Here is a 25,247-nt window from a genome sequence, read left to right on the forward strand (position 1 = left end):
ATAGTTTAGTTTAATTTTTGGGATTCAGGAGGAGTTTTGAGTTGTCGAGCCAAGCTTCTATGGAGGAGAATAATTTATTTGGAGCAGGGGTAGTGTCCTACATACATATATTACAGTGGAGTTGTCAATGTACTGTACTATGGTGGACTGTTCGCCTGCTGCATTTAGGTTGTTGAAAAATATGTTGAACAGCAATGGTCACAGGATGGAGCCTTGTAGGACTACGATGGATATAGGAAGGAAAGAGGAGAAATCATCTTACCATTTCAATGCTTGAGACCTATTAGTGAGATAACTAAGAACCAATTAAGAGAGGGAGTGATAGCCCATAGGAAGTGAGTTTACTTATGAGAATTTGTGCAGAAACATGCCAGAGACATTGAAACGTTCACTTTTCTTCTAAAATCTTTATTGTATAGTAAGTATTTCCACACTCCAGGTGCTTCATCAGACAACAAGCCATAACAATTCATTACTTAAATACCTATCTAAAATTCAAAAGAACCAATCATACTCTAAAAGCAATAAAGTACAGAAAGTTACATAATGTAGTTTATTGTTTTTAGAGTATGATTGGTTCTTTTGAATTTTAGATAGGTATTTAAGTAATGAATTGTTATGGCTTGTTGTCTGATGAAGCACCTGGAGTGTGAAAGCGCTTACTATACAATAAAGATTTTAGAAGAAAAGTGAACGTTTCAGTGTCTCTGGCCATGTTTCTGCACAGTTTATTATTCTTTTTGTGGCTGTTGTATCGTTAACTGTGCAGTTTATTACTGTTGGATCCATTGGTTTTGCTACTTATGAGAATTTGATGACTGACTGTGTTGATTGCCTTAGAAAGATCCAGAAATAGGGCTGAGGTTAGAAGACCTGAATTTCTATTATGATTCATTACATATGTGAACCTTAGAAGGGCAGTGGTTGTACTGCCTAAGCATGAAGCCATGCTGTGAGGAAGAGAGGTTATGAGAAGTAATATAAGTAGTAAGATGAGAGTGAATATATCTTTCCAAGATTTTGGATAAGAGTGAGAGAATGGTGATTGGTCTATAGTTTGTGAGTTCAGTCGATAAGCCTCCTTTATGCAGGGGTATTGAATAGTAATTTTTTCCATAAGATGGGTACAAGTTTTTCTTGGATACAGCAGTTTATTAGAATTGAGAAAGGATATGCAAGGCTATCTACAGTGAGAGGTATTCAGATGAAAGTTTGTCAGGGGCTGTGGTTGTCTTAAGGGTGAGTAGGTATTTTTTAATTGTAGTTGTTGGAACTGGAGTGAGTGTGAAGGTCTGTTGTGGCTTCAGTGACTGGGGTGGGATGACTGGATTTGTAAAATACTGGATTTATAAAATGTGTGTTAAACTGTAAAGTAATGCTTTGGGAGTTATTAGCTGGGGATTGGTTGGGTTGGTTTTCCAAGACTGAGCAATATATTAATGAATTTCCAGAAGCTTTTTGGATTGTGCGATGATCAATTTTGGGTGTTGATATAATAAGCATTTTTATCCTGTTTTATGCATTATTTGCTATGGTTCCTTATCTTCCTGTTCTGCTGCAGGGATGTTTGAGGCTTGGTTTGTAGTCATGATTTCCAAGTTTTATCTCTAAGCCGCATGAGTTGGTTTGATTTTTGAAGTAAACAAGAGGCCAGTTTGTTTTTAATTTTTTTGGTTCTTAATAGTGCTTGTTCTGCCAGGATATTTAGAAATATTGTATTAAATGTGTCTACTGCTTCATCAAGGAAGAGAGTTTTAAATGGAACCCAGTTGATTTGGAGCAAGCTGGAAGTAAATCTTTACTGAAGTTACTTTTGTTTCTGACTGTGTTATAGTGATGAACAATGCAGGGCTGTTTGATGTGTCGGATTATGTAACTTAGCTGGTAGTCATTTAGGCTACCGAGTAGGGTGCCACTTGTGGCAACATTGTTTGTGGTGGATGTTAGAATCCAGTCTAGGATGGATTCTTTGTGGGTGACCTTATTAATTCTTGTTGGAGTACTGGTCAGCTGAGACAAGTTGCATAGCTGAGTTGAACTTGTTGGGTTTTCTACGGCTATCTTGTGACAGTCTATGTTAACATCTCCTATCAAGATGGTTTCCAGTCTTATGTTGGCTGTGAACCAGTAGAGGATTTCTTCCAAAATTGAAATGTTATTAACAGGTAGTTTATACAGACCTATGACGGCTAGAGATTTAAGTATTCAGTTTAAGGAGTGAGCAGAGAAGTTAAGCATTGCTGAAAGTGGGTATAGTATCACAGTAAGTGGCAAGATCTAAAACATTTCTGTAGAAAACAGCAACTTCACCTGCTTTTTCTTTTGGTCTACCTAGTCTAAATATATTATAACCTGGTAGAAGTATTTTTGTATCTTTGGTAATTAACTTTAATTAGGTTTAGGTGAATGGGTCTATGGCTGAAATGTATAGATCCCTCCCAGTATTATTGTCCAGTTAGCAATGTGGGCATTAAAGAGAAAAGCTCTAAAGTATTGCAAAACATTTTAAGAACAATAATTTCACAATATTCAGAAATAATACAAAAATATTTACATTTTAAAGAATTGCACCAACATAATCATAATGGACACATCTTATATGACAATGATTTAATATTTACAGAAACTAGCCAGTTCAGAGAAATTAAACATAAGTTAGTGCAATAAAAACAGGAATTGTAATATGAAGTGAGAGAAAAAACAGGATTAAGGCAAATTTAGATATAGAGTTGTGAGGGAGAGGAACTGATTGAAGTTAGGAAGTGAGTGAAAAAGTGGTAATAAGGAGGTGTAAGGTATGAATAGATGCTTGTTCATATTTAGGGATATATTTTATCCTTAGGTTGAGTAAGACCAGAGACAGATTTTGGCTAGGAAGTCTTTCAGAATGGTTTGAAAGGACTGGAGGGAGGGTATTAATGTGATGGATATAGGTAATTTGTTTCAGCCTTAACAACATGTTATGAGTACAGATCATGGCTAACATTTTTGATAGTTTTGTATACAGAAAAAGGTTTTTGGTTACTGGATCGTAATGACCTAATGGAAACATGGTTGTGTAGAATGGTACTTAGTTCCTGACAAGGAGATGGATGAATTTACAGATGATTTGACCCGCGGTGGTGGTGCTGCGGTAGCGTTGTCACCTCACAGTAAGACGCTGTCCGGTTCGATTCTCAGCTACAGCGTCTTCTGCATGAAGACATGTATGAATGGGCATACCTTCATTGAAGGTTGTGCGTCAGGGCTGGTAACTCGGCATGTAAAAATCAACTACCAATCATTAGCGGACCAGAGTTCCGCTGTGGCGACCCCTAACCGGGAAAAGCCGAAAGACACAAACAAAAGAAGCATACATTTAGAAACAACTATTGACAAAACTTAACAGGTTTTCTAACAAGTTGAGAGTTTATAGTTGACCTTCAATTTGTAACCTTGGCTGAATTAGCATGAAGTATTCAATATAGCAATAACAACAACAGATGGTGATCACAGCTCAACCCTGATGAAGCAACTTACCTAGGAGAGGCATGTACTTTCTCTAAAGGCAACACACATACAGCTGGGTATAATGACTAAATTCTGATGATGTTTTAACATCCACTCTAAAGTGTATGTATCACTGGACCAATAAACATTTAGAAGATCAGACAGTAAAGAAAGAACTCCCAAGTTAATATCTTACCACAGATCAAGATAACAAGGGCCAAGAAATGTTTGCTATACTGTTGAATTAGAAAGCTTCAGGCCACTGTGACTCTTTTTCTTGTTAGTTCTGTATTATATCAGAGATGACAGAATCCACTGCATCTGTGCAGTCGCACACACCGAAGAATGGCATCAACAACCCACTTCATTAATAACAAATGAACCCTCAGTGAAACACACACACATGAGCAATCAATTTTCATACCGGTAGCTAATGAGCTACTGAAGGGCAACTATTACTAACCCATTATGGAGGAGCCTGTCTAAGATTAATTGACATGGTAAGAATGTATCTTTTATATCCAGCATTGAAGACCCTCCTTTAATAGTCACTAGTTGGACAAAATTTCAAGCAGTTGCTCTCCAGGTGGAAAAAGCCAGAGGATTGTTCAAGCAGCGCTCACATAGCTGAACCTAACTGACTCTCCAAGTCATGGCTGAGATCTCATTGACTGGCAAAGGGTAAAACAAAGACCAAGTGGCTGCAGCAGAGATGTCTGCTACAGAGACATTCTTGAAGCAAATTTGTGGAATGAGCTTTGATCACACTATTTGATAACAGGTGATTAGTTGTTTGATAGCAAAAAATAAATCAGATGGCAATCCAAATGAATAGTCTGTTTGGCAACTACATATCCTTCTATCTTTGCTATAAAAGAGATAACAAAGAATCTACCTCATTAAAGCTACACCCCAACACTTGGATGTGTATCTGCAGCTCAGGTGCTGGGGTACAACTTTAATGAGATAAACAAATGGTTCACCTCATTAAAGTATTATCTCACCACCTACGCTGCAGGTATATATCCAAGATTTGAAGGGCCTTCTCCATACTGCTTTCTGACACCTTAAATGACACTAGAAAATCAATGGACTGATCCCAGAAGTACTCTGAAACCATCTTCAGAAGGAAACATAGGATCATTCTGAGGGATATGCTACCCTTGTGAAAAAAGAATACAAGATACCTTGTACATAAATGTTTAAAATACTGAGGTGCTACAAACTGAAGCGATGTTCACCAAAATAATATTTTTCAAGACTCACACTTTAATACCACTGAGCTAGCAGACTCTAACAGTGGAGGAGGAAAGCTTGTCAGCCAAGAAGTCCAAGTCCCATGGAGGCGAGTGTTTTTTTTTACTGAAGGATGGAGATGCTGCACTCCTAGAGGAACTACTTGACCAGTTATCACTGGGAGTGATAAGCCAGCACTGGCCCAGTAATCAAGGAGCCTCAATCCTCACCAGTGGCAACAGCGGGGAATGTACACACTGGGAGGATGACAAAGACACACACAGTAAAGTGCAATTTCCCTTAAGAGAACACAGAGATCACAGTCAGTCTGGGGCTGGTTTCTCCCTCCTTCTCCAGCTCCCCAATAAGACTCCCCACTGGCACAGCTATAGGGTTGAGATCTCAGCTGAGTGGCCAAACCAAGAACTCCAGTACCCCTTTTGTCCAAACAGTGCTTTGTGTCCCTGCCCAAGTAGCCGACACACACACACACACACACACACACACACACACACACACACACACACACACGCACACACACACACACACACACACACACACACACACACACACACACACACGCACACACACACACGCACAGACACACTCCTTGAGATTTGATTTATATACAAACACACAGACACCTGGGAAAGGCTGGCACAGGTTTACTAGTTATGCCCCCTTCTGCCCACACGATACGGTAGTTTTCACTGCCACCAACCAACTCTTATTTGGTACTTTAAGGCCCTTAGCAAAGGGTGTCCAATCCTACTGTGCAATGTTACTATTAATCCAAATGGTAGTCTGACCAAGAGCAAGGCTATTTAGGATTGGCCTGTACAGTCTCCCCAAATAAATATGCAAGTAGTCTAAGAGCTTAAATATCTCTAAACAGACCAGTCACAATTAAAAGGTTTAAATAGATTTAATAATAAATAATAAAAGAACAAGACAATACTCAGTAAGTAATAAGTTACAACAGAGTTCAAAATCACAGGAAATATTTAAAACAAAATTGCAGGACAGTCTCAAATAAATAAAGAAAACATCTAACCTACACTTTACTATATTCCTATCTGAATCTAAAAGAGTTACTATGCCCTAAAAAGTTACTTACAACAAGGCAAGTGCAGAGGTGGTGATGAGTGGATGTTGTCTGGTCAAAGACAAATAAAAAATGCACAGTTTCTCTCTCTGACAGAGTTCTTAAATTAATATCAAATATTACTGCTGGGTTAGCTTGGATGACATCATTTTTTGTCACCTGACTTCAGTTCCCAAGCTAAACCCCCTTTGTCAGAAACTAACAGAATTTTATCATATCCCTGTCAAAAATACATGTCTCTCAGATGTTTGCAGATCCTGGAAGTCATAAAACAATAAAACACTTCTACATCTTACACCTAGTAATTACCTCTCTTTCAAGCCAATACAAATAACTTCTAGCTCTAGAAATTGTGTCTACTACTGCACCAAAACTGAGAGATAACATCTCTTTTATTATGTGATTATGAAACAATTTAATTTTAACTATTTTCTCAGAATTTTTTTCAGGTTAACCTCCTGTGTTCCAATTTCTATTAAACATATACATCCACCCCAGCACTACCAGGTTATACCTCATATCATGCTTTTCGGCCTCAAAACTTGGACCGAACCACAAAAGGAGGGGGAGTATCCATATTCATCAAAGATACCCCCACCTGCAGGTTAGTGGCAACGCATGAAGCATCGGAGACCATCCAGGTGCAACTAACCATAGGCAAAACTACCCTACAGTTTGTATCATGCTACAGACCACCCTCTCAAACTCAGGAACCCCACTCAGCCTTCCTGAAGACACTGGAGAGTATGAATGTCTCCCCAAATACCATCATATTGGGAGACTTCAACTACCCAAACATAGACTGGGAGCATTACTCAAGCCCCAACACCCTAGCCCAAAGGTTCCTAGAATTCATAAACTCAAATGCGATGGAACAACTAGTCACCACTCCTACAAGAGGAGATAATATACTAGACCTGATCATCACACCGGAAGTATACCCCTCATTGGTGAGATCAGACCATAAATTAATCTCACTGGAAATCCACATCCCTCCCCCACCCCCAGCACAAAAGACCACAATGAAGAATTTCTCAAAAGCTGACTTCACACTTCTTAAGACTGAAGTGGTATCCTTCAAGGCCCCTGGGCCAGTGGAAAAGTACAGTTTTGTACCTACCATAAATGTAGATGTTCGAAGATCCACATTGCTGCAGTCCTTACATATGGGTAGTCCGCTGTCATCGGTCGGCCCGAATACCAAAGTATAAGGCTGACGTCGGTCAAGGCGCTTAGAACTGACATCAGAACGTCAGGGTACAAAAGCGCATGACCGACGTCATATCCTCAGTCTTTTCTTGCCCCAGATGTCAGAAGGCCCTAAAAAGAAAGGCCAAAACCAAAAGACAGCAAAAAACCAACCAACCACCCCTGCACTAATCCTATTTACAATATTTACAATATTCACAACCCAAACCACACAACCGCCTCTAACTACAGAGGGAAGGAGGGAGGTAAATTGGACTGCAGCAATGTGGATCTTCGAACATCTACATTTATGGTAGGTACAAAACTGTACTATGTTCTTCATCTCACATTGCTGCAGTCCTTACATATGGGTAGAATCCCAAAGCAGAGGTAAGGGAGGATGGCAAAACTATAAAGCATTAGGAGCTGCCAAAATGCCCTGTAAAATTGCAGTGGCAAAACCAGCCCTAGATTTAGAGTAAAGTGGAAGGTGGTAATGCTTAGAGAAAGTATGCACTGAACTCCAAGTAGCTGCCTCCAAAATATCTTTAGTTGCCACCCCTTAAAAAGCTGTAGAAGTGGCAGTAGCCCTAGTGGAATGAGGCCTAATCCCAGCTGGAATCTCCTTACCATGATGGGAATAACAGAAAGCAATACAAAACCCAATCCACTTAGAAATAGTTTGTTTTGAAACAGGCTTGCCCTGAGAACCCAAAGCAAATGAAACAAATAACTGCTGAGACTGCCTGAACCCTTTAGTTCTGCTCAAATAATATCGCAACTGCCTGTGTATATCCAAAGTGTGTAAAATCTTTTCCCCTTTATTCTGGGGTTTGCATAAAAGTAGGCAAATGAATAGTTTGGTTTAAAGCCACACTAGAAACCACTTTAGGCATAAAGGAAGGATTAGTACGCAAAGATACCCTATCCTTATGGAAAATTAAGAAAGGCTCAACCGCCATAAGGGCCTGTAATTCAGAAACCCTTCTCGCAGAGGTAATGGCCAACAAAAAAGCAGTCTTCCATGATAAATATTTCAACTCGGCAGTAGCTGCAGGCTCAAAAGGTTGTAGAGTGAGTTTCTCCAACACAAAATTGAGATCCCAAGCAGGAGTAGGAGCTCTACGTGGGGGTCTTATATTCTTTGCCCCTCTAAGGAATTGCTTAAACAAAGGATGAGAAAACAATGGTGGGTCACAGTCATAGTGAGCAGAAATTGCTGCAGCATGAACCTTAATAGAGGAGAAGGACAAACTTTGTCCAGTAACTCAGTAAGATATTGAAGAGCCACACTTAAATTAGGCTTAGAAACATCAAATTCCTTTGCTGTACTCCAAAATAAAAACCTCCTCCATTTATCTGTGTACACTTTCCTTGTACTAGGCCTTCTGGCCTCCAAAATAACATTCAAAACTTGCTGTGGAAGCTGAGACCCTCCAGGGTTTAAAACAGAATATGCCAGGCTGTTAGATGTAGAGAGTGAAGTTTGACATTGAGTAAATGACTGTTCTCCTGAGACAGCAGGTGTGGAATCGAAGGCAAAGGCCATGGAGGCTCCTGCACCAGACTTCTCAGTAATGGGTACCAGTGCTGTCGAGGCCAATCTGGAGCTATTAAAATCATCTTTGGCTTGTCCTGTCTGACCTTCAGGAGTACCTTTGGGAGGAGAGGCAGAGGTGGAAAGGCATACACATGAAGATTGCTCCAATTGAATGAGAGAGCATCCACTTTCCAAGCTGTGGGATGAAACCTTTTGTGCAAAACTTTGGCAGCTGGTAGTTTAGTGGAGAAGCGAACAGATCTATGTCTGGAGTTCCCCATAACACTGTCAATTTCTGAAATACATGAGGATCCAATTTCCACTCGTGGGGATCCATAATTTGTCTGCTCAACACATCTGCTAAGGAGTTCTGTGCTCCGGCAGAAACCTTGCCTGAAGATTTAGCTGTAAACTGAGAGCAGTCTCCCACAAAATCATTGCTTGTCTGCATAGAGGATAAGAATGCGTTCCCCCTTGCTTGTTGATGTACCACATGACAGTTGTGTTGTCTGTTAGAACCAACACCTGCCCTGGAAGAAGTAAATCCTTGAAAGCTATTAATGCAAATTGGACTGCTAACATCTCCTTCAAGTTGATATGCAGATGTTGAAGTCTGGCAGGCCACGTGTCTTGTACCCACTTTCCATTTAGATGAGCTCCACAAGCTTTGTCTGAGGCATCTGTCATTAGAATCTGACTCGCCTCTGGCCGGGTCACAGAGAGTCCCTTGTTTAGGTGACATTCCTGAGCCCACCACAAAAATTCCTTTTGAATGCAAGGTATTATCCGAATGACAGTGTCCATATCTTGGCAGTGCTGTGTCCATACATTTTTGAGATACCATTGTAGCTTCCTCATATGCAGTTTGGCATTGGGAAGTACCAGAATACAAGATGCCATGAACCCCAAGGCTTGAAGGACTGTCCTTGCAGTCAGCCTGGACTGATGAGACAATTGATGGAAGTAAAGAGAAAGATTCTTTTGTTTGTCCGGGGTCAAAAAGGCCATCTGGGATGCTGTATTCAGTCTCACACCCAGAAAGCACATGTCCTGAGAGGGTACTAGACTGGACTTTATTTCGTTCACAGAATACCCCAGGCATCTTAGCACTGCTATCACATACTGTAAATGATGAAGAAGTTCGTCCTTTCCTTGGGCCAGAATCAGGCAATCGTCCAAATACGGATAGATCTGTATTCCTCTTAGCCTGAAGAAAGCTATCACTGGAGCCAGAACCTTTGTGAACACTCTGGGCGCAGTAGATAAGCCAAAGGGCAATGCAGAGAACTGATAATGAGAAGTCCCAGCCCGAAAACGCAGATACTTTCTGCAACTGAACCTGATAGGAACATGAAGGTAAGCCTCCTTGAGATCCAGAGTCACCATCCAGTGATCTTTGCCCAGCAGAGGTAAAAGCTGTTGTAACGTCAACATTTTGAACTTGGGAATGTCCAGATATGTGTTGAGGATAGATAAATCCAAGATTGGTCTCCACGTGTTCCCTTTCTTTGGTACTAGGAACAGGCGAGAATAAAATCCTAGGCCCACTTCTGGCAGAGGGACCGGTTGTATGGCCCTTATTTGAAGTAGCAGAGAAATTTGTTTATGAGCCTCTAGTCTTTGCTGAGGAGGAACGTCCGGCATGCCTTTGAAAGGAGGCAAGGTATGGAAATAAAACTTGTAACCTCGGTGTATGATATCCAATACCCATTTGTCTTGGGTAATCAAATTCCAATTTTCCTTGAAGAGTGCCAACCTTCCTCCCAAAGGAGCTACCAGGCAAGAAGGATCTGGCAGCTGAAAAGGTAGGTCATTGGGCCTGTTTACGAAAGGACTGGCCCCTGCCCTCACCCGAAGATTGTGCAGGTGAACTCCCTGTTCTAGGTCTGAAAGAACTCTGAGCTCTGCCCCTACCACGTCTAGATCTACCCCTAGACTGAGAATCATAAGAAGGATACGTCCACCCCTTAGCAGGCCAATTCCTACTAAACTTTGGAGGCTGTACTTGCAAAAAATCTTTAACAGCCTGCATGGACTTAGCCTTGTCTTCCATTTTCTTTAAGACTGACTCCACAGGTGAACCAAACAACACATCAGACTGTAAAGGAGCATCCAAAATCCTTGTCTTAACATGGTCAGATAAATTCTGATCCCTCAGCCATGCGTGCCTCGAAGAACTGAACCAGTGGCAGCCACTCTAGACGAGGCCTGTACAGCATCAAAACCACATTGTAAAGAATGCTTACCCACCTGCTCTGAAATATGCACCAAATCTTGTAATTCTTTACACTCAATGCCTTCCGCCAGAGCATCCACCTTAGACTTCAATTGAGAAAGAAGATAGTTTTGATATTTCAACATATGAAACTGGCAATTCAAAGCCCTCATAGCTAGGGTAGAAGATGTATAGACTTTCTTTCCCCATCTATCCAAAGCTCTGGCCTCTTTATCTGGAGGAACCGATTTTTTACAACAGAGGCCTTGACACCCTTAGGTCCCTGACTAACAGTTTCTGGGTCCGCCCTAGGACTCTTATAAAGATATTTATGAGCCTCAGGCACCCTGTAATACCTATCCGGTTTAACAGGAGCAGGAGGCAGAGAATCAGGATTAAGTGAAGCCTCTGCAAACACATCTTCCAGAACATCCAGAACAGGAGGTATAGCCAAGGGCCTATGCTGGGGTAAAAGTAAAAATTCCCTAAGCCTTTTCCTGGAATCAGAGAAGTCCTGACCTTCCCACTTAAAATGTTCCCTCATGGAATGAAGAGTCTCTGAAAAAGAAAAATCCTCTGGAGGAGAAGCAGAAGGAGTCAAATCATCTGCATCAGAATCAGAATAAGGAGAGTACTCCTGCAAGTCTTCAGCCGAAGACTCAGAAACATCCGAAGCCTGCTCAAAACTCCCCAACTCTGGCTCCACCCTAGGCCTCTTATCAGGAAGGGGCAAAGAACCTCTAATCAGAGTAATCAAATCTTCTGCCATTTTAAGCATGTGCTTCTTGGGCACAGAGCCTGCTGCACTAGGAGTGACCCCAACAGAAGCTAAACCTGGCCTGCCTCTGGGAGAAGCCTTGGAAACAGAAGGAGAGGGCCTAACCACCATAGGAAGGGAGGGGAGTACAGTAACCTGGGAAGCCCCTTCAGCCTGACCTGCCTCCTGAGTGGCCACATCCTGCAAAATCAAAGTCTCCCCTGGGACTCCAGAGAAGCCTCCGTCGGAACCACCGGTTCCACTGACGCCTCTAAAGAACCGACGTCCGGAACGGACGACTCTTCTTGCCTGGGTTTAACTGCTTTGTCTTTGCGCTTCTTGAAGCGGCGCCGGAGAATCCGACGGCATATTATAATTGCACCGCTTCCCGAAGACCAGCCTAGCACAATCTAACCTTCGCTTTATAGTGCGCTTATTGAACCTAGCACAAAAGCGACACCCAACAACGTCGTGCTCAGGCCCCAAACAAGGAATACACAAAGAATGATAATCCCTATGCGGTATCTGTTTCCCACAAGAAATACAGTTATTCACTTTTTCTGACATCCGGTAAAACACTGAGGCAAGAAAAACCAAAATATTCCCAACGGGTACTTAGCCAACTTTGATTCGGTCTGAAACTCCGAACTCGAAAAATTTCAGAACGCCGAACGGCACTTGCAACGCTGCTTCTGCATCGGACCATGCGGCAAAAAAGACTGAGGATATGACGTCGGTCATGCGCTTTTGTACCCTGACGTTCCGATGTCAGTTCTAAGCGCCTTGACCGACGTCAGCCTTATACTTTGGTATTTGGGCCGACCGAGGACAGCGGACTACCCATATGTAAGGACTGCAGCAATGTGAGATGAAGAACATCCACAGCCCACACCGCTGAATCCTTTATAAATAATTTCTACGGACACCTTCAAGAATGCATGGATCATGCAATCCCAAATAAAACCAAGACCCATTCCCCCAAAGGCAGGCGTCCTGTCTGGTGGACCCCAGCCATTAACAAGCTTTACAACAGGAGGAGGAAGCTACCACATGACAGAGCAAAATCCCCAAAAGGGAAGGCATCTCTGATCAGTACTAGCAAAAAACTACGATCACTCATAAAATCATCCAAGGCCAACTTTGAGAGAAAAATCGCAAAAGGCACTAAAGACAATCACAAGGCCTTCTTTAGTTATGTTAGAAACCTGGGTGGAAACTCCCAGATATGCTCAGAGTTAGTCCAAAATGACAAAAAATACACTGAACCCACAGACATTGCCAACATACTGGCAGACAGGTTCAGTGCAAATCCCCCCCCCCCGCAAAGGAGAAATATCTATCCCTCCCAGCAGAGTGTAGCCTCCCTGACATCTCAGATGCCCAGGTGAGAGCCGCCCTCTCCAAAGCTAAGAACACAGCATCAATGGGACCAGACGGTGTCCCGGGTTGCGTGCTACATGAACTCCAAGAGGAACTAAACCAGCACATAAGGCTGCTGTTTAATCTTAGCCTTACTACAGGATATGTACCCAAAGAATGGCGTACAGCAACAGTGGTCCCACTCCCCAAAGGAGGTGCTTCTACGGACCCTGGAAATTACCGCCCCATAAGCTTGACGAGCCTGGTCTGCAAAGCTATGGAGAGAATCATTATGGAACTCATAAACAAAGACATTGGGGACCTACAGATACTGGATCCTACCCAATTCGGCTTTGTCAAGGGCAGATCCTGCCTTTTGAACCTGGTAGACTTTTTTGAAACAGTCACTAAGGCCATTGATGAGGGTAAGGCAGTTCACACAGCCTATCTTGAACTTGCAAAAGTCTTCGACACAATACCCCACTCGGGCATCATAGACAAGCTCACCAGCTTAAATGTAAACCCATATGTCATAAGATGGATTGCAAACTGGCTCAAGGACAGAACCCACAAGGTCAGAATTGCTGGAGCCATGTCAGACTCTAAGCCAGTCACAAGCGGTGTCCCACAGGGCTCGGTCCTGGGACCCCTCTTGTTCGGCATTTATTTTTCCGAGGTGCAAGCAAACATAGGAGGATTGTGGCTAACAAAGTTCGCAGATGACTGCAAACTGGGTGCCATAATTGATACTCCAGCGGACACAAGCAGCCTTCAGAAAGGCCTCATAGAAACGGATAACTGGTGCCAGAGCCATGGCCTTAAACTGAACGCCAAAAAATGTATAGTCATTCCCTTTGGGAAAAACAAAGTACCCACAAATTACCACATAGGTGGTAATCCATTAAGTACGGAAGAAGTAATCAGGGACTTAGGGACCCAAGTTGACAGTAACCTCTCATTTGACACTCACATTGCCAAGGTGGTTAGGAAGACCTTCTATATTACCCACCTTATCATGAAAGGATTCACATCTAGATCAAGAGAGGTCATTGTGCCCCTATACTCTTCCCTTATCAGGCCCATAATTGAGTACAATGCCCCATTTGGGATGTACCTTACCCGACACCTGCAGCAGTTAGAAAGACCCCAAAAGTACCTCACCAAGAGGATCAAGGGTCACAAACATATGTCATATGCTGCCCGGCTGAAGAAACTCCAGCTCTATTCAGTCGCATACCACCTACTCAGAGGCGATCTATGCCTGATGTACAAGGCCATGTCCAATCCGGAATTAATGGACATGCTCCACCTCAGAAAATCCAAATCCACCAGAGCCATGAGAGCGAGAGATTTGAACCTCAACACAGAAATAAATAAGACGTGCTGGAGGGACAGATTCATAACCCAGAGGCTCCCTACACTCTGGAACAGAATCCCAGTCCATGTTAGGCTAAGCCCCTCAATGACTCTCTTCAAGAGAAATCTTGATGAGTGGATGGGAGATCGGGGGTCATCTCTGTGTCACTACTAGACAGAGGCACAGTAAACTAAACCCTAAATGGGCATAGTATTTTCATTCCAAGGGGTGGCGAAAGCCACACACACTCTGGCTAGGCTTATAAATGCCCTAGGGCAGATAGCCTAGTATGAACCTATGAATCTATGAATCTAAACAGTCACAATAGTGCAGGTACAGTCATGTTCTATTCCAATAGAGCATGCTGTGGTTCCATTTAACTCAGTACTTTCCACACAATTCTGTATAAATCATATCAATATTCACAAATGAAATAGAATTATTTACAAAATTCCAAATAGCTGGGCTAGCAGTATTTCCCTTTGTCATAATGGTCAATAATCCTGTCCTCAAACTGATGACATGCAGTGATAACCGACACAAGTGTCCTTCTGTGGAATAACTGAAGCCTAAGTCATACAGGTGTCTGTGGTGCATTAAAATCACCTGCATCTGACAAGCTATGGTGGTACAGGATACCACTCTATTCAGATTAAAAACAGTTCCAAATGTGAGCAAAGGACCCGCTGAGTAGATGGCTTCCTTTTAGTCTCAGTCACCTCTGAGACCCTAGCCAGCAAATCCATTGGAATAAAGTGATCTATATCAAAAAGCATGCCTTGAGGGGGAGCTAGCTGTTGCCTCACTGTGGTCAGCAACCTTGCTTGGTCATGAGGGTCTCTTATATCATCAGTGCCTTCATAAACTGATTCTAGATCCTTCTAAGCCAGCAGTGGGCAAAGAGAGTGAATTCTAGTTTTTTTTTCCCCCTGAGCTTTGCTATGAAGCACAGAATCAGTAGGCATGCAAACAGGAATTTACAATATGGAAAAGAGAATGCGTCCTTTGCTATCTCCCCCCTTCCTTGCTAAAATAAGTAGAAGATGTGGAGAACTATGCTTCCCTAAATGACAAACAGTTTGATCTTCTGGGTGGCTCCCTTCCAGATGACACTAACCAGCACTGCCTTTGTTTCTACAGGTGTTAAGAGAGGCCTCTAGATGTTATTTAAAGATCCACCAGGTTTTTCGCTTCCCTGAAAATGTGACTGCTAAGACATTATTTCCTCTGTTTAGAGCAAAATGAGCATCATTTTCCTGCACAAGGGATATGACTTTCTCTCCCCATGTTTGCTTAGAAAGTACATAATGGTTTTCTGACCAGACTGAGAACAGGCCACATAAACAGGCTCTTTTCCAGTGCCTTTTCATTGCACTGCCCTCAGCTCCCAATGGCTGGCATGAAGCCCCCTGCCATATGGGGAACCACACACCCCTGCACTATGCCACAGCCTAACTTAGGTCTCTAACTTGCAGTAAGTTGTCTGTCATCAGAATCTGTGATAGGTTTGGCTGATAGAAGAGAAGGCATACTAGAAGGTTATAGTCCAGTACTTTAGTGACAGAAACAAGGGTTTGACATGAGAAGAAGTCACAAGGGCATGTAGCAGGTCTGAAGCCACTGTCACCTTTCAATCTTCTGCAACATTTGCATATTCAGCTGTGCAAAAAGCACCATACTGATTATAGCAGCAAACAAGCTCAGAAGGCACATCAGAATCTAAGCCAGATCCTGTGTTGTGTATTCATCCAAGTAGCCAAAGCAACGATGTTGTGAATTCTCTCCAAGTGCATAAATGACGAACACTGGAGAGTATCAAACTTTGCTCTGATGAAGGACTTCCTTTGAGAGGGGGACAGGGAGGACTTTTGCCAAGCAGGCCCAATGGTCAAAGTGTGGCAACACCAGAAAATGCTTCATCTGTAGGATGCTGTCTAACACACACAATACCATGGCGAAGATTCTGGTTGCTGAAGACAGCCCAGGTGGCAACAATATGTACTGGTGATACCTAACCCAAAACCAAATATTAGAATCTACTTTGTAGACCCCACTGTTGATGTGCCAAAAATTTTTTTAAACATGTCTACAATTAAAGGGATTATCCTGTATAGGGTGACTACTTAAGACCAAATGTACGGAATGAACTAATCAGAAAACTGCAAAGAAATGCTGCCCAACATTACCTTCTTCTTCTTTTGGCTTTTCCAAGTTAGGGGTCACCACAGCGGATCACCATCCACTCATGATTGGCAATGGAGTTTTACAGTGTTGAGTTGCCAGCCCGGCACCCAACCTTCCACAGAAGGCACACACACACACACACTCACGTCTAGGGCCAATTTAGTGTGTCCAATCCACCTACAGCATGTTTTTGGGATGTGGGGAGAAACTGGAGCACCCGGAGGAAACCCACGCGACCACAGGGAGGACATGCAGACTCTGCACAGAAGGCACCCCAGCTGAGGATCAAACCGGAGAACCTCTTGCTGTGAGGCAGCAACGCTAACTGCTGCACCACCGTGGCCACCCTAAATGCTGCCCAACATTATAAAACTTGAAAATAAACAGTTTTCCTCAGAATTCAGCATAGTAAGCTCTTTCATCTTAAAAAGACTGTATGTGCACATTCATTTTTAAAGGGACATAAAATCACATGACATGATCACATGTAAAGCTATAGTTAGCTTGTTAGGTGCTCTGTACAGATCCCAAACTGGCAAACTGGCAACCTTCAACTCAAAGCTGAGGAGGAGCAAAAAAGAAAAAAACAAGAAAAAAAATGATCTTTCAGAAGTTGAAGACTGAAAAAGCTCTAAAAGCTCTTATCTGCTAGCAAACTACTTCAGCTCTTCAGTTGTGATCTCAAATGCTGTGTTGACATTCATCCAACCTAATCTGCATTCAGCATCATACTCCTGTGCCAACAACACCTGCTGATCACTCCCCTGACAACTTGTGCCCTGGGCAGCTGTTCTCTTCATGCCATTCTAGTTTTGGTTCTGATCTTGTTATATCAATCATATGATATAAAATCAATGTCTTAACTTCTTTCCTTTTAGATAAACTTTACATTTTTCATTTACTTTGATTCCTGGAACATTACAGGCATTGAACTTAAACTGCCAGTGTACTCCTTCTAATATAATTTGCGTTTAGCATCAACTTTGTATTAGCATTATTCATGTGGTCAGTAACAACAAATTTAAAACCCTAACATCAGTACAGTCTTGTGTATGCCTTGATAAAGCATAATCACTATTTCCAGAAGCAAGCTCATGTATATATTCATATATTCTGGCATGCAGTTCTCTTGAAGATAGTATATAATGGATTAGTTGTTGGACCACCCATTGGTCTGCATGTTTCACATCTTGCAACATACACCAGATACATAGATTTGTAGTGAAACAAAAACAGTAAGATCTGTTTCTTAGAGTAACTGATGGCACCCCATAATTAACAGTAACCTAAGGAACCTCTGAGTAATCACAGGATGTTAAGTACAAGGAAGTACCAACCCCCCTACTACCTATGGGTGCGAACTCCTGTGCAGAATCACAAGGAAGCAAGTGTGTGGCAGAGCAGTGGATGTTATTGAGAGACTCAGAAATAGTGTTTGACCATGTATTAGCCAGAGGCAGTGTGCCCTGGGAACAGGTCTGCTCTAGCCAGAGGCAGTGTGCCCTGGGAACAGGTCTATTCTGGGCCTGATACAGGCTTCAGACTGCTCTCCCCCATGGTGAGCTCCAGCATGACTCAGTCTTCCACCTGTCATCAAATATTAGTTTCCTGATCAGGCTCTGAGTTACAAGCCCTGGTAAAGTATGCCCTACTAAATCTTCCTCAAACATTATGGGATGTATTGGTGCAGACAAACAGTGCCTCCAAGTATGGGACTTTACAGACAAAAGTGCTAAATTCTGACTCATGGCAAATACTCACTGAAGGACTTATTAAGGTGAGTTTTTGATGTTACATATTAATGCTCTTAAATATCTGCATGTGAATATACATGGTATGAGATAGAAAAACATACTGGAAAAACTAAGTAGAAACACAATTAGTAACCAGTTTTGCACTACCAAAATTCTAGACCATTCCAAAAATTTCAAAACACTCTGCCTAAGCTCAAAGATTTTCTTACACATGTCAACATTTACAAGGATAGATTGGCTGTTGACACAAGAGCAGGACATCCACTCACACCATATGTGACCTGGGTTTAGGTAGTCTCCCAGGAGTGTTAGCGTGGACAAGTCAGAGGCTGCTGTCCATCTTTATGGGAAGGGCTTGCTAGTTTGCCATAGATTCATTCTCTAGTGATAGTCAGAGGATACTCCTGACAACTTGTGCCCTGGGCAGCTGTTCTCTGGATGGAGAATAGCAGAGTATTGTGGTATGTCTTCTTTTTTAAGATGAAGACCTGTCTCCTAAAGAGCAAGCCACACTCGCTTAGAGGCACTACAGTTATACTCCCATGAAACAATAGTGTATGCAACTACAAAATATACCTCACCCCCAAAGTGTGAAAATGTCAGATGCCAGGACCACAGGTTTTAATTATTCTAATAAGCCTGGCAGCTGAAAGCAAAGTCTATATGAAAACAGGAGATTCCCTCTACCTCTTGAATATGCCAACTAGGAAACAATGGTTTCATTTGTGATGCTAGTGCCAGTGACATATGAAGTTTGAATTTAGTACAGATCCCATGACAACAAATTACAGAAATAGGTGACATTGTATAAACATAGTTCAATGAATGCCATAAAGAGATGACCTGAAAAAAATGTGTTGAAAAAGAAAACAATAAACTCACTTTTGGCAGTAACTGAGAATTAATTCCCTTTTGATTTTCTCCACTTCCTCCTAAGGAAAAAATAGATTTGTGCAATTAAAAATACAACATATAATTAATTCCTATTTGACCTTCTCCAGTTCCTAATAAGAAAAGACAGAATTCTAACATTAAAATGCAACACATTGTAATTTGCTTTTGACTTTCTCCAATTCTTTCTAAATGACATATACAATTAAAATGCAGCAGAAACAGTGATCTCAGTAAGCAGGCATATCAATGATGACTGATTGATGTCTTTGAGAAGTAAAATGAACACTAACATGCTTGGAGAGTATTTTATATTTCTAATGGGGGTCCATTCTGTTCATAGGTTCATACTAGGCTATCTGCCCTAGGGCATTTATAAGCCTAGCCAGAGTATATTTGGCTTTCGCCACCCATTTTAAATTAATTTTGCTATGCCCTTTTTCGAGGTTAGTATATTGTGCCTCTGTCTAACAGTGACACAGAAGTGATACCCGGGGTAAACCTACGATCTCCCATCCACTCATCAAGATTCCTGTTCTACATCTCTTCCCTATAACTTCCCTACAACTGATTATTAACAGCTGGGAAGTGTTGGTGTTACTGAGAGAGAGAGGCCATCCTTCAGCAGAGACCCACAGCTCATCTGTTTGGTTGCATCTGGTAGAGCATCCTGCTTAAAATGAATGCAAATTGGTGATACCACACTGTCTGATGTAAACCAGTGTAATACAACCAACTTTAGCATGGTTCCCTGAATCAAAATTCTGGAAGCCTATTAATTTCTACCACTCTGTATCTCATAGTAATGTGACTGAAATTCAGGTACACATTATTGTAGTCTGATGCATATCTTGTTTATCTTAATTTAATGCTTGACATAAATGCCTGATTTCAGACATAACCCTGCAGTGATGGAAAAGTAATGGGAAGCATGTCCCGGTCTCTATTATATTTACCAACTAATTAATAATTTATAATACTAATTTCTGGTCTAATACCATGAGCTCTGCTGAAATGTTCACAGCGATAGGAGGTCTTGAGTGCAGAACCTTTATATACTTTAATCCAATGTTTCATAATTCATATATTTTGTGGTTTCATATCCTGTATATTACAGCAACCAGTGCCTAACCATGCTTGTATTCTTTACAATTTATACTAGTTTCTTATACTATTTTTCTGAATAACTCCATGCAGACTGTAATCCATCTGCTGAAAAATATATCTATATCTATATTTATATATGTAAATGAACCAAAAAATGCACAAACTATATAACTAAAATCAAATAAATAACTGTGATGGATATAGAACGGCTTCTTTATTTACTGTTAAGCACTTTTCATTTATCTCAAATAGCAAACTTCATCAGATAACAAACTAATAATCCATGGTGAATATTTGAGTGATATTAGGAAAAAGAGACGATAAAATGCCTTATACAAGCACACACTTAAACATATTAATGCCTCTTACAGATTTACTGTTATTGATAAAATAATGGTTGACAGGACTAATAAATCTGGGTGCATGATATTCTGAATGCTAAGGAGAAGAAATGGATTTTTAAATTAGGTGGGCTTTTTCAGCCTGGCTTAAATGATCATTTGTGATTAACCAATAACCAATTGTATATAATTAATGGATTTGTATAAATTCTGGGATGTGACTATATGCTGTTTAACATTGAGGAAGGCTATTTCAGCCAAAATTGGTCTGGTTGGATTCTGTGGGGTTTAAGGGTTTTTATCCTGCCCCTTTGGTGTTTATGGTTTAATAAACATAGAGTTATTTAAACCACATTCGGTGCTGGCCCCTATTTTTTGCACTTACTTTCAGTTTATTGGACCTGTGCACTTGCCGTACTTGAGAGGATCTTTTCTGCTTGGCGTTCTGTGTTTTCCTCGCTGTTGGCCATAGAGTGGTTGCTATTCACATCCGTGGAGGAGCTTGATGGGTTCTTGCTGCATGGATCAATATTTACACTTGGTTTTTGGATATTCATGATCGTGAATCTATATTCATATCTCCTGAATGAAGGCATGTGGTATGGGTTTTTGTATTAGAGTTCATGTTATTGCTTTACTGAATGAGTTATGAGAACTGTAACTGTAATACTTGCAAGTCAGCCCTGAATGAGTCATTTTCTACATGTTATATTAACCTAGAAGATGTATTTTTTAGGACTGGGAGCAATTTGGTGCTTATGTGTAAATGGAACTATCTTTTCACATGGAACTGCTTTCTTCAAACAGATTAGGAGCATTTTTTATGCTCAGGGGAAAATCAAACTGTTTTCTTCAAACAGAATTGTTCTTTTCCAATGGACTTGTCCACTACTATAAACGCAAAGGTTTTTCTTCGCTTAGCATTACATTTGGTTAGATTTTGGCCTGAACAAATGGTGGGTCTTGTATCTGGGACCTATTGAGACCTTTTTGCACTAGTGCATGTTACACTATGGGACTTGGGATTTAATTTTCAAATCAAATTCGAGGAATTATGGTTTGAACTTTATACTTATTTGTCTTATCATATTGGACTCAAATACAGGCTTACATAGATATTTCCAGCTAAGATTTTGTATGTATCCATCTTATTATACTTTTTTGTGGATTTTGCAATTGAATAATAAGGGCACATAATAGGTCTGGGATAACTTTGGACATATCGGACTTAAATTAGATGGTGAATATATGTGTATGGATGGATATGCACAATTACTGTAGCCTTATATTGCAGGGGCTATTATAGTTTTCTCTTCGCCTCTCTCTTGGTATATTTTTGGACCAAAGCAAAATGTTATGATGTCTAATGTACGAGGTTATAGGGGAGCATAGTACTGCTATGTTACATAAATATTTATATTGATATATTGTGATATTTGCAGTGGCTACTATTGTTCTTCCTATTATCAAGAATTATACTGTTTATTGTTGTATTTACCACATTTTTTTAAATTGATTTATACTGGTTCATTGTAATTGAAGATCTTGGGGAACATAGCACTGCTGAACATTAATATACAAACACCTATGTTTTATAATAATTGCAGGGGCTATTACTGTTCTTCCTATTAACATCAGGATCTACTGCTGGTATAAGGGAACATAGCACTGCTGTTTTTTATTTTTATGTAAGGTGTTATTGTCAGGGGCTGTTATTGTTCTCTTTAATAATATCAAGCATAATACTATTTTGGTTATATTTACTGCATATTTGCAAATGAACAATATTTGTGTTTGGTAATTGATGATATAGGGGAACGTAGCACTGCAGAGTTTTAGATACTCATGTTCATACTCTAGGCTATTTGCAGGAGATATTATTGCTCTTCCTTTTTACAACAGTATTAATATTGCTTATTTTAGTTAATTGCATAGGATTTTGTGGTTTGCAACTGAACAGTATATTGCTGAGTCAAAATTATTACAAAATGTTTTCTTTTTTTCCCCAAGTCGCATTAGTTCTGAACCCAGATAGCTATCCCTCATTGGGGTTAGTTCTGTACCTATGTTTATTGGGATTTACATGTCTGCTATTTACTTTTAAAGTACCAGGATAATTTTTTACCACACACAGGGTTTAACCCAAAACAATTTATTATTCAATATCAGGACTGATGAGGATTATTATGGATATGGTTTCGATACTGAAAGGTTTGTCATCAGATAAGGATGACTTACTGGTTTTTGGACTAGGGGTTACAGATAATCCTAACATGGATATAAACATCACTGACTCAATGAACTGTTGTAATCAGGCTTTTCAAAAGCTTACTGAGTGCATGAATACATTACATACTAATGTGTGGCACTTGAAACTTTTTAAAGCTTATCAGTTAAAAGGGATCATACCTAGGGGGTTACGGGTTAGAATATAACCCCTAGTGAATAATACTGATGAGAAATTGTCCGAAGAATGGGCTCAAGTACAACAAAGGGCCTCAATGGGTTTTGTTGAGGCTTTAGTAGCCTTTTATGAACATACAGTTGACCAACATATTATAAAAGTAGGGTTGTTATGTGAGGAAACCAAAAGTGTTGAGGACTTATCCTGCTACCAAACATGTTTAAACCAACTAAATACAGAACTTTTCAATTTAGAGAAACAGTTAAAAGAGAAAAAAAAGTCAAAAAATGTAACCAGGATATGGGGGATTATGATTGGGGAAAACCATTTGGATCATTCAAACAGGTCAAATTTGGTCAGGCAGAGGTCAGAATCCATAATCAGAAAAGGAAAAGACCAAAATCAATCTTGAAACCTAGAGGGGGGAACGGTAACACATCCGGTGAGGACTCTTCCTCGGCCATGGATGTGGATAGCAATCATACTATTGAATCACCTATTCCCAAGAGATGGAATGTGGATGCCCCTTTAGGGCCCGGACACATAGAGGAGGCAGAAAATATAGGGGGTATAAGGGATCTCAAGAGTCTTCTCAAGCTAATGGTACAAAAATAAAGAATACTTGCAATGTTTTGAACATTTCATCTTCTCATCTCTCTGAGGTGGAAATGCAGATTCTTAAAGGATTAAGTTTTGTACCGGGTTTCTTTGTATCTGAAGATTCTTTGGCACAAGCTGTAGTATTGTTTTGTCGTTTACTTAATTTAAGATTGTTTTTTGATAGTGAAACTACTAACACAAATGCTAATTCTTTCAAATTTCACAGATCCACTTTCATTCCACCTATGCAACAACAGGTGGTGGCCTTTCAGTCCAGTGTTCTCAAAGATTTACATTTTCATGCTCATGAACACCATATATCTCCACATAATATCTCAAAGATTAATTACAGGTGATTTCTGATTTACAGCATAATAAGAACATAGTGGTATTACCTGCTAATAAAGAGGAGCTGTGGTGGTTATGGACTGGATGACATACTTTAATGAAGCCCAAAAGCAGTTGAGGGATGGTCAGTACTACTTGTTAATGCCACTTGACCCTACATTTAGGTTTAAGATAGAAATAGATGCTTTTCTGAAGCAAGCTAGGGAGGAAGGCATTACTATGGAGTCCGATGTATATAATTTAATGGAACAGGATCCCAAATCACAGTATTTTTACCTCTTACCTAAAATACACAAAGATTTAAACAATCCACCAGGGAGACCTATTGTATCAGGTAGAGGGTCACTTACCGAAACACTTTCAGAGTTCCTAACTAAATATTTGCATCCACTATTAAAATTTATTAGAGCACGTATATAGGATACCACCCAATTTTTAGGTATCATTTCTGACAACCAGCTAGAACCAGGTTGGCACCTTTGTACACTTGATGTCACGGCACTTTATACTAATATTCCACACTGGGCCAGACTTTGTGCATTACAATATTGGTTGGAAAAAAGTGAACTCTATCAACCTGGATTCAATACATTTCTGGTGTGTTTAGCAGAGCTTGTTCTAACCAAGAATGTTCTATTTTTTCAGGATCAGTGTTATTGGCAAATACAAGGTACAGAAATGGTGGCATCTTTTGCCCCCATTTATGCTGATTTATTCATGGTCTATATGGAGGACCATCTTATTTATGACCCTGCACATAATTTGTAACTGGAAGAAACTGATATCTGAAGGTGCTACCTAGACAATTGTTAGTTGGTTTGGAGAGCGGACAGCACATACCTTTTGGAATTAGTGGAATATATAAATGGGAATAAGTGGAGTATCCAATTCACTGTCCATTACCATACAGATCAGATCACTTTTCTGGATGTCCTTATTGCAAGGAAGGAAGATAACACCCTTGACAGTGAAATTTATCAGAAGTGCCCACAATATAATTCATTACTACATGTATCTAGCTTTCACCCACAACACATTATTAGAAATGTTCCCAAATCACAATTTCTTCGGGTCAAACATGTTTGCTCCAATATGAAAAATATGAGCAATATAGGAGCGATTTGGTACAAAGATTCCAAAATGGGGGTTATAAACATGGCAATATAATCTCTGCCAGTAACTGGGCTTCCAGCCAGGACAGGAAGGACCTGTTGTCATATAAGGAACATTCATCTGATAAGACATTGGCTCTGAGGCTAGTCACCACTTATGGATGAACACAGGCGCATTTATGGATATCATTAACAGGCATTGGAACATACTGCTATCTGATAACAGGTTATCAGATATATTAAAGGATAGATGTCTATTT

At 40.6% G+C, this 25,247-nt stretch overlaps 1 protein-coding gene across 1 annotated transcript in view; it reads right to left on the reverse strand.

Moving 5' to 3' along the window:
• The window catches only part of LOC122799665, a 1,990,791-nt gene that overhangs the window by 957,486 nt on the left and 1,008,058 nt on the right, over positions 1 to 25,247 (reverse strand). The window contains exon 28 of the mRNA XM_044068913.1: positions 19,067 to 19,116. Coding sequence (XP_043924848.1) covers positions 19,067 to 19,116 — 50 coding nt within the window. The remainder of the gene's footprint in view (positions 1 to 19,066; positions 19,117 to 25,247) is intronic.

Source organism: Protopterus annectens, chromosome 1.part0 (assembly GCF_019279795.1).
Source record: "Protopterus annectens isolate FY-2018-M chromosome 1.part0, PAN1.0, whole genome shotgun sequence".
NCBI lineage: Eukaryota > Metazoa > Chordata > Ceratodontiformes > Protopteridae > Protopterus > Protopterus annectens.